General features: G+C 43.9%; 1 protein-coding gene across 1 annotated transcript in view; it reads right to left on the bottom strand.

Moving 5' to 3' along the window:
• Nucleotides 1-14614: 14614 nt before the first annotated feature.
• POP4 (POP4 homolog, ribonuclease P/MRP subunit) overlaps nucleotides 14615-15132 on the bottom strand; it is a gene marked incomplete at its 5' end in the record, with an annotated part of 16923 nt that continues 16405 nt past the window's right edge. Inside the window, one exon of the mRNA XM_082270506.1 lies at nucleotides 14615-15132. This exon is cut by the window's right edge and continues 43 nt beyond it. Coding sequence (XP_082126632.1) covers nucleotides 15039-15132 — 94 coding nt within the window. The 3' untranslated portion in view covers nucleotides 14615-15038.

Raw genomic sequence — 15132 nt, 5'->3', positions numbered from 1 at the left:
CTCCCCCAATGACGACTGAGACCAGTACCCATGATTCGGGAATCCCAGTCACCGATCCCAATCTGAACTATATCATCCGTACATTCTATCAAATGAAGAAAGATGGCCGTCTTCCATTAATGGCCTTACCGGTTGGACTCGTTCTTCTAATATTGATCATCGTCAAAACAGCAGAGTGCTACTTTGGGTAAGTCACTGAACATCCTTCATAGGTTTTCTATATTTTTTACACTACATGTTTTCATGCTATCGCCCACAGCCACTGAGCTTCCACCTCTTATTTAACTTTTCCTGCCTGCAGACAGGCATAGTGTGATTTCTGTGCTCACTGCCTGGGGTTTAGCAGCACAAGACCCTCGCTGGGGTTTAGCAGCACAAGCCCCTCGCTGGGGGTTTAGCAGCACAAGCCCCTCGCTGGGGGTTTAGCAGCACAAGCCCCTCGCTGCGGTTTAGCAGCACAAGCCCCTCGCTGCGGTTTAGCACCACAAGCCCCTCGCTGTTCATAATGAGATTAACACGTCTTTACCATTTGTTCTATGGGGGAAAGATGAATGAACTGAGGCTGCTGGTAATAGTAACAAATGGGGTGAGGGTGTGTGACTATTTGTTTTCTATCAAACACAAATTTAGGTGGAGTCAGCAATTAAATCTGAACATTTCTGATTGTTTATGGACACATTCTTATAAATATCTTTCTTTATTTCCGCAGAATTCGGCACTGCAAGGACAGACGAAAAGTGATGGAGAGGCTAAAGAGGATGGAAGAAGGACTTGCTGAAATAAAAGAAGATCTCGCTGCAATGAAAGAAACAGGTGCAGCGATTGGAGGACCCGCAGGAGAAGAAGACGAGGAAGAACTTTTGGAAGTTGTGATATCACCCTCCATGGGGTCTGTTCTCCCCTCCTAAAGACCAGACAACTGTGAAGCAACCGCAGGCAGGTTGCAGAGCAGCCCATGCATTTGAATGGGTTGCGCTTCAAGGGTGGTACTGCCCACCGCGCATGATAGGGACTATAATTCCTGCCACAGCCCAAATGCAAAACATTGTGGCTTTATCATGCCTCTCCTTTAACATACCCTAAAATTATGGGAATGTAAAACATCTATTCCCATTCATTGATTGCATGACCAAAAATGTATTGCCTGCCTTATGTCTGACAGTCCAAACTCAGCTTTCAGGAAACCAAAAATGCAGCCCCTAGCCAAGGGGTCTTACCCCTGCCACCCTCTCCCAGCACTGCTAACCTCTGCATCCCCTGACAAATTCTCCCAACACTGCTCACCTCTACATCCCCTGCCACCTTTTCCCAACACTGCCTACATCTGCTTCCCCTGCCACCTTTTCCCAACACTGCTCACCTCTACATCCCCTGCCACCTTTTCCCAACACTGCCTACATCTGCTTCCCCTGCCACCTTTTCCCAACACTGCTCACCTCTGCATCCCCTGCCACCTTTTCCCAACACTGCTCACCTCTGCTTCCCCTGCCACCTTTTCCCAACACTGCTCACCTCTGCATCCCCTGCCACCTTTTCCGAACAATGCTCACCTTGGCATCAGGGCCGCTGATAGGGCAGTACAGCCAGGCCTCCTGTACCAGGCCCAGGCCCTATCAGCTTGACAGGGGGGCCCAGGCAGCTTTAACATTCATCTACATAGTGCATTCATTTTAACTGGATTTAGCCAGGTTCCTAGGCATAGCAGAGCTTAAAGTACATTTCTCTGGGCCCCATCAGTCCAGCAGAGGGGCCCAGGAGGCAAGAGCAGAGAGGGGAATATTTTTTCATTTTTGGCTCACAGGTGCCAACTCCACTCACTGCCTTTCCCTGGCGGAGTGATCTACCTTCCTCTGTTCCTAAGAACGAGGAGGCAGAGGCTGTACATGTGTGGCCGGAGGTGACAGGACAGGGATGCTGCTGACAGTCCAGCACATGGATCCTAATGCACAGGCAGGCAAGTGAACTTTGCATCACTTCTACATATCACATATGTTTTTGGAGCTGGAAAAACGCACAGCTGAGCTGCATTTACCGCCACCCAACCACTATATGCTGCAAAGGCACTGCCACCATCATACACAGTAGGAAAGTGGTGCCAGGGAATCTTATACTTATTCCCATTGGCGCCATCCACTGGGGGTGTGTAATACTACCTATGATGGTGGCAGTCCCTTTGCATCATATGGGGGAGTGATTGAGTGATGGTAAATGCGGCTCAGCTGTCCATTTTTTTCTGCCCCGAAAACATAAGTGAAATCAAGACCTAAAAGAAGGCATCTCACTAAGTGTATGTGAATCTGTCATGCTAACTGCTGGCTATCAGAAACAATCCAGTAGCAGTGCAGCCACCAGATCGCTTCCACATACCACTGTTAGTGCCGGCCACTTTCCTCTTCCCACACACATGCGCCTCAGTCATGTTTCCTGGGCTCTGTGCAGCCATGGACAGACCCGGGACTGGCGTGGCAGGTAGCGCCAGTTGGAGGGAAGAGAGATCAGCGATCGTCCATTTTCTGATCTCCCCTTCCTGTTTGATGGCCCAGAAGCAACATGTAAAATATAATTTCCCATCCTGGTGTGCGATCTGCACTCCATTAGCTTCAGTGGAGGACAGGTTAGACGTCAAGGCTCTTTTAGACCCTGGATGTCTTATTTAAGAGAACCTGTCACCAAAAATGCATCACATAGGGGACTTTTTGTCCCACGTGTGATGAAAGAAGTTTATTAAAAAATGTAAGAAAAGTTTCACCCAAGCACGTAAACGCCCTCCACATACACACAACGCAGTGCCGGGACAAGGTCATCTAGAGCCCAAGGAAAATATTCCAAACTGTGACCCCCCACCTAAGATGTGGTTCTAGCCAGGTCACTAGATTGTTTTAAAAAAGGTCTGGATTCTTTCCTAGGTGTACATAATATAAGAGGGTACTGATATTTATAGGTAAAGTTGATCCAGGGAATATCCGATTGCCTCTCGGGGGATCAGGAAGGATTTTTTTCCCCCTGCTGCAGCAAAATTGAATCACGCTTTGCAGGGGTTTTTCGCCTTCCTCTGGATCAACTGCGGGGTTTTCCTGTGCACTTTTGTTTATTTAGCAAAAGAAAAAAAGAAAACCCAATGGTGATAAAATATCACAAGAAAGCTTTGTGTGACGGCAGGATGTACAAAAAAAAGGAGAGTAAATGCTACAATTTTTTTTTTTTTGAATTGAATTGAATTGAATAAAAAATATTTAAATTCATATTACAGTCTTGTTGTTTTTTATTTATTTTTTTGTTTAAAAATAACAAACATGGTAAACTTGCTATTAGGGCACCCAAACTGAGCAGCTGCTGTGCGTGTCCATTCCGACACGGAGCCGTGGCCTGGCCCCGCCCCTCCTTATTGGCTCACCAACATTGGCCCCTGCTGCTGCCTCAGAGGGAGAGTCTCCGACAGCCGAGGCTATTGTGCACATTGCTGGATCAAGATGGGGCTCAGGTATGTATCAGGGGGGCTGCTGCACACAGAATATTTTTTATCTTCATATATAGAATGCATGAAGGTAAAAAACAATTAACCACTTAGCAACTGCCCTATGGCAGCTTTACTGCTACAGGGTGGCCGCTGTGCGCAGGATCACGTATATCTTCAAACACGATCCTCCTGCACTTCTGGGTAGCGGGCGCCTGTGTGCACCATCGGCGGTTCGCCCCCACTGAAATTATTCACAGGGGGTGCCATTGAGTGTGTACCGCAGACTCGATGTCCACCGGCACCCCGCCAATCACTCGGCACACAGGGAGAACGGCAGTCTGCAGAGGTAAACAAGGCAGATTACTGTCCTGTCAGGAGGGAAGACATAACTCAGCTATTCCTCCAAAGCAGAGACACGGATCCATGCCTTCCCCCTAGTACAAGCACCTCCCCCACAGTAAGAAAACACTGGCTCTGCACATATTTAACCCTTTGATCGCCCATTTAACCTCTTCCCAGCCAGTGTCATTAGTACAGTGACAGTGCATTTTTTAAGCCCTGATCACTGTATTAGTGTCACTGGTCCCCAAAAAGTGTCAATGTCCAATATGTTTACCGCAATATCGCAGTCCCGCTATAAATCACTGATCGCCACCATTACTAGTAAAAAACAAATAACTAAAAATATCCTATAGTTTATAGACATTATAACTTTTGCGCAACCAAACAATAAATGCTTATTGGGATTTTTTTTTTTTTCAATTTTTTATTCAATACGTTTTTGTAGCAGAAAGTAAAACTTTTTTTTTTTCCAAAATTGTTGTTTATAGCGCATAAAATGAAAACCGCAGAGGTGATCAAATACCACCAAAAGAAAGCGTTATTTGTGGGAAAAAAGGACATCGATTTTATTTGGGCACAGTGTAGCAAAATTGCAATTTGTCAGTTAAAGTAATGCAGTGCTGGGGGTAGGGGGGTAAATCTTCTGGAGGTCAAGTGGTTAAGGGCCTCAAGAAATTAGATAAGCCGTCGGTAATCAGGATTGATCAATTGTCAAAAATATATATCCCATAGTTTGTAGACCTTATAAAATTTCACACAAATCAATTTACACTTAATGGGATTTTTTTATTTTACCAATGACATGTAGACGAATACATTGTTTTAGAAAAGAAAGTTTATATAATAAATAAAAAAACTCCAGAGGTAATAAAATACCACCAAAATAAATCTCTATTTGTGGGGAAAAAAATGATATACATGTATTTTGGGTACAGTGTTGCATGACTGCGAAATCTCAAGTTACAATAGCACAGTGCTGAATGGGAAAAAATGACCTGGTCATGAAGGGGGTTAAACCTTCTGGAGCTCAAGAGGTTAAAAAGAAGGTTCACAGTTCTGTGAAGCAGGTTTTCTATGGAAGAATGATCTAGATCAGTGGTCTCCAGATGTGGCCCTTTGACTGCCTGTATCCGGGCCTTGGGGCACTATTCCTCCCACTGACACCAATGATGGGGCACTATTCCTCCCACTGACACCAATGATGGGGCACTATTCCTTCCACTGACACCAATGATGGGACACTATTCCTCCCACTGACACCAATGATGGGGCACTATTCCTCCCACTGACACCAATGATGGGGCACTATTCCTCCCACTGACACCAATGATGGGGCACTATTCCTCCCACTGACACCAATGATGGGGCACTATTCCTCCCACTGACACCAATGATGGGGCACTATTCCTCCCACTGACACCAATGATGGGGCACTATTCCTTCCACTGACACCAATGATGGGGCACTATTCCTTCCACTGACACCAATGAAGGGGAACTATTCCTTCCACTGATACCAAGCCTGTGGTCAGTAGAAATAGAAAATGGAATAAGTGGGAGCAAACAATGCCCCATCATTGATGTCAGTAAAAAGAGAGAAGTGGTCTGGTGCCATCTGTATTCCACCTCCATCCCGAATTCAACAGAAAAAAAAGAAAATTGGCCCGTGGGACTTTCGATGAGGTGGGTACATTTGGCTGGAAATAACAAAAGATAGATGATTGGAAAAATAATCTTTATTGTAAAAAGTTGGGTAAAGTATGGAAGTCAATTTTTTGGTATTTTTTACCTGTTAGCGCTGTCTATTTATATCTTTTAACAAAGTATGGAAGTGAATAGCATAATGCGCCTTAAAGACGCTTGTAATGGCAAACTAGGTTGGAGATCTAACAATAAATAAATACACAGAAGTGACATGCATAATGATATGCGTACAAGTACAATACATCTTGGTCTCAAAAAGTAAAAACATGGTAATAACATATTAATATGACATATATATATATATAAAATGCATCTTGGTCTGACACGTTTCGCGAGTAATATCAATATCATTGGTGTCAGTGGGAGAAATAATGCCCCATCATTGGTGTCACTGAGAGAAAAAAGTTGCCCATCATTGGTGTCATTGTGAAGAATAGGGACACATTGTTGGTGTTGGTGGAAGGAATAGTGACCCGTCATTGGTGTCATTGGGAAGAATAGCGCCCCATAATTGTTATCAGTGTTGTCAGAAATATTGCCCCCATCATTCTTATTAATGGGAGGAATTGTGCCCCCCATCGTGGTGTCATTGTGAGGAAAAGTGACAAATTGTTGGTGTAAAAAATTGTGCCCCATCGGTGTCAGTGGACGGAATAGTGCCCCAACATTGGTTTCATTGGGAAGACTAGCACCCCATCATTGGCGTCATTGGTAGGAATAATGCCCCATTGCTGGTGTCAGTGGAAGAAATGGCGCCCCATCATTGGCATCATTGTGCATTATACTGACCCATTGTTGGTGTCACTAGGAGAAATAGTGCCCCATCATTGGTGTCAGTGGGAGGAATAGTGCCCCATCATTGGTGTCAGTGGGAGGAATAGTGCCCCATCATTGGTGTCAGTGGGAGGAATAGTGCCCCATCATTGGTGTCAGTGGGAGGAATAGTGCCCCATCATTGGTGTCAGTGGGAGGAATAGTGCCCCATCATTGGTGTCAGTGGGAGGAATAGTGCCCCATCATTGGTGTCAGTGGGAGGAATAGTGCCCCATCATTGGTGTCAGTGGGAGGAATAGTGTCCCATCATTGGTGTCAGTGGGAGGAATAGTGTCCCATCATTGGTGTCAGTGGGAGGAATAGTGCCCCATCATTGGTGTCAGTGGGAGGAATAGTGCCCCATCATTGGTGTCAGTGGGAGGAATAGTGCCCCATCATTGGTGTCAGTGGGAGGAATAGTGCCCCATCATTGGTGTCAGTGGGAGGAATAGTGCCCCATCATTGGTGTCAGTGGGAGGAATAGTGCCCCATCATTGGTGTCAGTGGGAGGAATAGTGCCCCATCATTGGTGTCAGTGGGAGGAATAGTGCCCCATCATTGGTGTCAGTGGGAGGAATAGTGTCCCCATCATTGGTGTCAGTGGGAGGAATAGTGTCCCATCATTGGTGTCAGTGGGAGGAATAGTGTCCCATCATTGGTGTCAGTGGGAGGAATAGTGTCCCATCATTGGTGTCAGTGGGAGGAATAGTGTCCCATCATTGGTGTCAGTGGGAGAAATAGTACCTATCACTGGTCTCAGTGGGAGGAATAGTGCCCCATTGTTGGTGTCAGTGGGAGGATTAATGACATATCGGTGTTAGTGGGAGAAATTGTGCCCAATTGTTGGTGTCAGTGAGAGGAATGGTGCCCTGTCATTGGTGTCAGTGGGAGGAATAGTTCCCCAAGAGCCGGATAAAAGAAAGCAAAGGGCCACAGTCGAGATAACTTCTCAAGAGCATAGATGCAAGTCTAGCCCCCTAAAAAACAAGTGATCACAGGATGTTGCATCTTCAAAACAGAGCAAAATATGGCTAGAAGAAAGAAAAAAAAAAAAAAAAAAAAAAAAAAAAAAAAGGAAGATACATCATCAAAATTATATAAAATCTAGTCAGAGTCGCGGGGTCAGAATTAAATTTATGTGTCAGTTCCGCGCGTTGCAGAGCAGTAAGGACATGTTGAAAATCCACCTGCCGTTCCTTTTTAAGTTTAGACCCCCAGGCAATGAGGGAGCCCCGAACAAACGCCTTATGGCCCTCCCACACCATACCGTCATCCACTTCCCCCGTAGCATAGTCAGTAAAGTAATGAGCCAACGTCTCCTCCACCCCCGAGGTGACCTGCGGATCATCCAGGAGGTTCTCATTGAGTCTTCAGGACCAGGGCTTGGCTGACCCAGACGATACTGCAAAGTAATGGGCATATGGTCAGATATAGTAATTTGCTCAACGGTAGAGTCCAGCAGCAGGTCAAGGGTGCTGTGGTTGACGGAGAGTAAGTCAATCCGGGTATACACATCATGGACACTAGAGTAGTAGCTATAGTCACGGGCTGTAGCATTGAGTACGCGCCAACTGTCGACCAGGGCATGTTCTTGGAAAGATTTGCTTAAGTGACGCAGGAACGCGTAGGAATGTGTCGAGCGGCCTGCCGACACATCCAAGGACGGGTCAGGGCCACATTAAAGTCCCCACCCAGTATCAGATGACCCTCTCGGAAACCGGCCAGAAGCTCTAACACCATCTATGAATGTAATCTGCTGGGAGTTGGGGGCATACAGCGTGGCAAAAGTATAGGCCTGACCCAAAATCGTGCCCTTGAGAAACACAAAACAGCCCTGGGGGTCCGGTTGGTGTGCTGACATCTAGAAAGGGCAAGTCTTGTGTATCGCAACGGCGTTCCCCCGGGATTTAGGGGTCGGGGAGGGGCTCAAGTACCATTGAGGGTACAAATGTATCAGCAATTTGGGGGTGGATGAGGCCGTGAAATGGGTCTCTATGCAGGAAGACCACCTGCGCCCTAAGACGCTTCAACTCCAGCCACAAGCGACTACGCTTATTAGGGGAGCAGAGACCCCGGACATTGTAGGACACTACCTTAACTTCCGCCATGATACCCGAAAAACAACCATCAGAAGCACAGCCGCAGAAACGGGGAGCCAGGCGTGGACATTCCCAGACCTAAAAGAAAAAAAAAAAAAAAAAAAAAAAAAAAAAAAGGAGGCAGAGAAAAAAAAGAAAAAAAAAAAAAAAGGAGGCAGAGAAAAAAAGAAAAAAAAAAAAAAAAAACACAACAACATTAAGTCACGAAAAATAAGAACATAAGGGAAAACAGCCCGCAGACAAACTCCAGGCAATGAGACCAGGGGGCGGGCAGGCCCCCCCCCCTGGCCCCATGTAAAGCAACACTGCTGACCCCGGCAGACCCTCCCCAGGGGAGAGGCCGCCCAGGCCAGACAAGGTGCCCAAATACGGGCAAATACCCATGTCCAAAAAAAGAACAAGGGTAAGACCAACTAGGGAAACGTGATCAGACACGAGGAGCGGGAGCCCGCAAAGCCTCCACATATCAGTGCTATAGGTACCATAGTCCGGGGTCTAAAACGGGGGGAAAAAATGCAAGCCACAGACCCAGTGAGTAAGCATCCAGAGGACAGCTATGGGGGAGCCCCAGGAGGCGGCAACCCCCTCCCAGCAGTCTTGAGCAGGATGAAGGTCAGGCAGCGACGGGGAAGGCAATGGGGGCAGATCCAAGTGGGTCAAGGTTCTCATACAGGACTGGTACGGGGGCAGGGTCAGGTGGAGCCCCACTCGATTGGCGTTTGCGGCCCTGAGAGCCTCTCTGAGCCCAGCCAGGGAGCCACGGACCTGCGGGAGTGCGATGTTGGGAATCCTGGCGCCAGTCCACAAAAGCCACAGGGCCAAGATCCAGGCACGACGAAAAATTAGGGAGGTCATCCTTTGTGCGAAGGACCGCAGACTTGCCATCTCGTTCAGCTTGCAGGCTGAAGGGGAAACCCCAGCGATAAGTAGCTCCCACTGCTTTCAGGGACTCAAGAAGGGGTTGGAGTGCCCGCCGCTGCATTAAGAGTGCGTCGAGACAGGATGGGTATCCTGGAGAAAAAAATTGCAGAGTTACAACTAAGTTTGGACTCTGAAAAAGATAACCCATTAGTGACTAAATTTAATATAGATACAAAAAAGGAACTGGAGAAGCCTGACAAGGATACGCATAAGAAAAAAAGTGAAAAAATGCCATAGAGATATGGGTGATTTTAGAAACAATCAGGTGTATTTTTGGCAAACTTCTGGACAGTTCCTTGACAATGTTCACCTTCAGTCCTCTAATAATGATAACGTTCCAAGGACACAACCTCAAATTTTACAAAATGGTACCCCAAATCAAGGGCAACAACCCAAGAAAGGAAAATCACAGAAAGGATTGGGTAATCAACGCCCTCAGCAAAGGGAAGCTGGTACTTTGGGTTATCAAACTGGGGTTCCAGCATGCCCTCTGGTATATCAACACCCTAATAAACGTGGGAATAGTACTAGTAGTGATTTTAACAACAGTATGGGACCCAGATATAATGAGTCCCATGCAGTACCTACTAATAATAGATATGAACCCCTAGCTCCACAGGCTGATACTTGGAATTACACACCACCTCGTCCTTTTTTATGGAGGGGAGGCAGGGGTTGAGGGGGACGGAGAGGGGGGCGACCCTGGAGAGGCAGACCTACGGGCCCACATCTCTCATGGAAGGATATGGGGAACCAGGATCTACAATGGAACGGACCCCAACATTGGCAAAGACCCCAGGTAGAGTCAGTCATATCAAGAGGATATTGAGCTGGAAGGAGGCTCCAAAAAAAGAAGGAGGGAGACTAAACAGTATTTATAATTTGGCATGAATTACCTTAACGGATAAAGAGATAAATATCCTGAATGGGGGTCTAAAATGTTCAGTTAAACGACCTGTAAACAAATTTAATGTATATATGGATATACATAAATATATCCGCAGTCCGCAGATGTAAACAAGGCAGATTACCGTCCTGTCAGGAGAGAAGACATGAATCCGGCGTTCCCTCCAAAGCAGGAATACAGATCCATGCCTTCTCCTAGTACAAGCACCTCCCCCACACTAAGAAAACACTGGCTCTGCACACATTTAACCCTTTGATCGCCAATGTTTAACCCCTTCCCAGCCAGTGTCATTAGTACAGTGACAGTGCATATTTTTAGCACTGATCACTGTATTAGTGTCACTGGTCCCCAAAAAGTGTCAGTGTCCAAAATGTTTACCGCAATATCGCAGTCCCGCTATAAATCACCGGTTGCCGCCATTACTAGCAAAAACAAATAAAAATAACCTATAGTTTGTAGACACTATAACTTTTGCGCAAACCAATTAATAAAACGCTTATTGGGGTTTTTTTTTTTTTTTATTATTATTTTATTGGATACGTTTTGTAGCAGAGAAAAACTTTTTTTTTTTTTCAAAATGGTTGTTTGAAGCACATAAAATGAAAACCGCAGAGGTGATCAAATACCACCAAATGAAAGCTCTAATTGTGCAAAAAAAAAAAAAAAAAAGGGACACATTTTATTTGGGTACAGTGTTGCAAGACTGCAATTTGTCAGGTAAAGTAATGCAGTGCCGTATCGCAACAAATGACCTAAATATGGAGGGGGGTAAATCTTCTGGAGGTCAAGTGGTTAAGGGCCTCAAGAAGTAAGATAGGCCGTCAGTAATCAGGATTGATCCATTTTCAAATATATATCCCATAGATTGTAGACGTTATAAATTTCACACAAACCAATCAATTTACACTTATTGGGATTTTTTTTTATTTTACCAATGACATGTAGAAGAATCTATGACATGTAGAAGAATACATTGTTTTATAACAGAAAGTTTATATAATAAAATGAAAAACCCCAGTGGTTATAAAATACCACCAAAAGAAAAAACTCTATTTGTGGGGGAAAAAAATGATATACATGTAATTTGTGTATAGTGTTGCATGAGTGCGCAATCACCAGTTAAAATAGCACAGTGCTGAATGAATGCCCCATCATTGATGTCAGTGGGAGAAAAAGGTGCCCCATTATTGGGGCCATTGGAAGGAATAGCGCCCCATTGTTGGTGTCACTGGGAAGATTAGCACCCCATCGTTGGTGTCAGTGGGAAGAAGCATGTCCCATAACTGCTGTCAGTGGGAGGAATATTGCCTCATCATTGGAATCAATGGGAGGAATAGTGCCTCCATCGTGGTGTCATTGTGAGGAATAGTGACATTGTTGATGTAAGAAATTGTGCCCCATCGGTGTCACTGGGAGGAATAGCACCCCATTGTTGGTGTAATTGGGAGGAATAATGCCCCATCGTTGGTGTCAGTGTAAGAAATAGTGCCCCATAAGTGGCGTCATTGTGCATAATACCGAGTCCGACCCATCATTGGTGTTAGTGGGAGAAATTGTTCTCCATTGTTGGTGTCAGTGAGAAGAATAGCGCCATATCATTGGTATCAGTGGGAGGAAGATTGCCCTATTGTTGGTGTCATTGGGAGGAATCATGACATATCCGTGTTAGTGGGAGAAATTGTGCCCCACTGTTGGTGTCAGTGAGAGGAATGGTGCCCTGTCATTGTTGTCAGTGGGAGAAATTGTCCCCCCATCGCTGGTATTAGTGGGAGGAATAGTTCCCCAAGAGCCGGATAAAAGAAAGCAAAGGGCCGCAGTTTGGAGACAACTTCTCAAGAGCATAGATGCAAGTCTACCCCACTAAAAAACAAATGATCACAGGATGGCGCATCTTCAAAGCTAAGCAAAAATATGGCTAGGGGAGCATTGTAAAAGAAAAACAAAAAAGAAGGAAAAAAAAAAAAAGAAGATACATTATCAAAATGATATGAAATTGTTCAAATATTAACAAAAACTGTACACAAAGTACTATACTGTAGTGTCCCCTTGATCTCCCCTCCCCCTTTTACTAAATCAAAGGCAGAGTTACCCTTTAGAGGGAACATCATTTTGCCCATTCATTGACAGTCTCTTGAAATCTGACCCACTTATACACCCGAGTCATGATTAAGGTCGTATTTGGCCGAAACGCGCTGATGTTTGTTGGCTGTATCCCTCTGTTTTAGGCTCCATGCACCTCCTTTTTAACCATATAACTGACATATATGACGGCAAGGCGGCTCTGTTGCCCAGGATATCTAGTATGTGATCCTTCACTTCTGGGTCTGAGGCATGCTAAACGCTAGCGCAAGCCGGTACAAAAACACTTATCAGCATTTTTCATTCAGCATTTTTATAGCGTTTTTTGAGCTTCTAAAAAAAAAAAAAAAAAAAAAAAAAATCCAACAACTTTATTATACATTTATATCATCATTAAAATCACAAAAAATATTTGCCATATATTGTCGAGTGTAATAATTCCAATTTGGCGCGATGGATCGATTTGGCTTCCTCAGGATCCATGCCTTTATATATGCAACCATTATTAATATGCAAGGATAACAATAAATGAATGTAAAATAAAAATATATTGTACATTCATATAGTATTATCTTTGTAGATGGATATTGGTTGCATATAGAAGAGCCTGGATCCCGAGGAAGTGAAACTATTGCGAAACACCTTGATCCATCAAGCCAAAAATTAGAATAAGGAATGGCAAACAACCATATATGGTAACGATTTTAATTGTATAATAAAGATGTGATATATGGTTGTGTGCAGTTGGCACTTCCTCAGGATCCACATTCTTATATATGGAACCAATTTTAATCTACAAAGATAATGATCTATAAATGTAAAATAAAGGTTTATTTTGATTGTGCATTCATATATTATCATCTTTGTAGGTTGATATTGGTTGCATCTATAAGGGCGTGGATCCTGAGGAAGCAAAATGATCAAGAAACACGTTGAACCATTATGCCAAATTGGAATACTACTACGACTACTACCACAACACATATATAGCAGAGGTATTGAATTAAAATTCATGGAGGTCCAGTCTGTAAAATATTCTTAGGTCCGAATTGTATGTCACCTGCTTGTTACTTAGGCAGCCCCTGTCCTCTGTCCTGAGCTGTCCTGCCTCCAGCTGCCAGCCCTGTAAGAAGGGCAGTAGTGATGGTTGTGGGCCGAATGACTCCTAAAAGGGTGGGAGCGCAGGGGCCCGGAAGAGACTCTGTCCAGATGCGGACCGTGGTCCACCATTTAGGGATGCCAGATATATGGCAACCTTTTTATTTTAATAATATTTTTAAATATAAGGGGGTCTTCAAAATGTTTCATATAATTTATATATATATATATATATATATATATATATATATATATATATATATGTGTGTGTGTGTATATCATTCCAATTTGGTGAGATGGATCAATTGTCGCCATACATTGTTGTGTGTAGTAGTATCATTCCAAATTGGCGAGATGGATCAACATGTTTCGTAATAACTGTTTCCTCAGGATCCACGCACTTATATATGCAAGCTAATATTAATCTACAAAGACAATATATGAATGTGCAATAAAAAAAAAAAAAAAAAAATGTATTGCACATTCATATATATCATCATCTTTCTAGAATGATTTTGGTTGCATATAATAATGCTGTGGATCCTGAAGAAGCGCCAACGAAACACAACCATGTTATGACAACTTTATTATACAATAAAACATTAAAATCACAAAAGATAGTTGCCTATGTGGTTGTTTGCAGTTGGCACATAAGTATCATTCCAATTTGGTATGATGGATCAACACGTTTTTAGGATGGTCTCGCTTTCTCGGGATCCAGGCCCTTATACATGCAACCAATATCAATCTACAAAGATAACATGGGAATGTACCATACATTCTTATTGTTATTATACATTCATATATCATCTTTGTAGATTCATATTGGTTGAATACATAAAGGGTGTGATGGATCCTGAGGAAGCAACATTTTCATGAAACGTGTTGAACCATTATGCCAAATAGGAATGATACTACTACTGCTTTACACAACCATATATATTTTGTTGGATTCTTTTACTGATTTTTGGGTACATGTCCTCATTGTTGCACATTTAAAGTCCCCAATTTACCTCTTCTGTCTGCAGTGTTTATGGGGTTGGAGGAAAGATATTCCATGATAAGTGGGACTGTCTCTAAGAATAGAAGTAAACCCCATACACGTAAAGAAAAAAAAAAAAAAAGGGATACATACAGCGGTTAACTTCAAATTCTTCTGATTAAACCTTCCTTCCCGCTGTCAATTACAGTGCCCCATAACCTGGTGCCGCCTCCTCGTTGCTCTCATTTAGCATGTGCAGCCCTTTAAATTTCCCCTCTTTGCAATCTCATCAGAAGACTGAAAATTCAAACATTCCAAACATTTTAGGACATCGTAAAGCATGGCGGCGGTTTGATGGCACAGGATATTATGTGTCAGCTCCATGATATAAAAATGTTTTACTTTTTTTTGAGGTGGGGGGGGGGGGGGGGGGGTTATTAGAGGACAGTTTCATCATCATTCAATCCCGGCAGCCCTTCAAGCTGTTCTAGCGGCAGCAATATACAATTTTACCTTCCCGTGACTTGCTGGTTTCCATCTAAGCCTTCCATGTTTCTCCATAAAAAAAAAAAAAAAATTAAATAAATAAAATAAAGTCCGGGACACATCCAAATTTGATCTCGCCTCCATAACCTGGTTACAGGTCTATGCTTCCTTTGGCTTTAAATTTTTTGGCCGACCGCTCGCTGGCTCTCATCTGAAGCTTGCTCCCGTAGATGTATGTGATAAAT

This window comes from Pelophylax lessonae, assembly GCF_965119305.1.
Source record: "Pelophylax lessonae genome assembly, chromosome: 10".
NCBI classification, from domain to species: Eukaryota; Metazoa; Chordata; class Amphibia; order Anura; family Ranidae; genus Pelophylax; species Pelophylax lessonae.
Note: the sequence above shows the minus strand (reverse complement) of the source record. Positions and strands in the feature narration are given on the sequence as shown.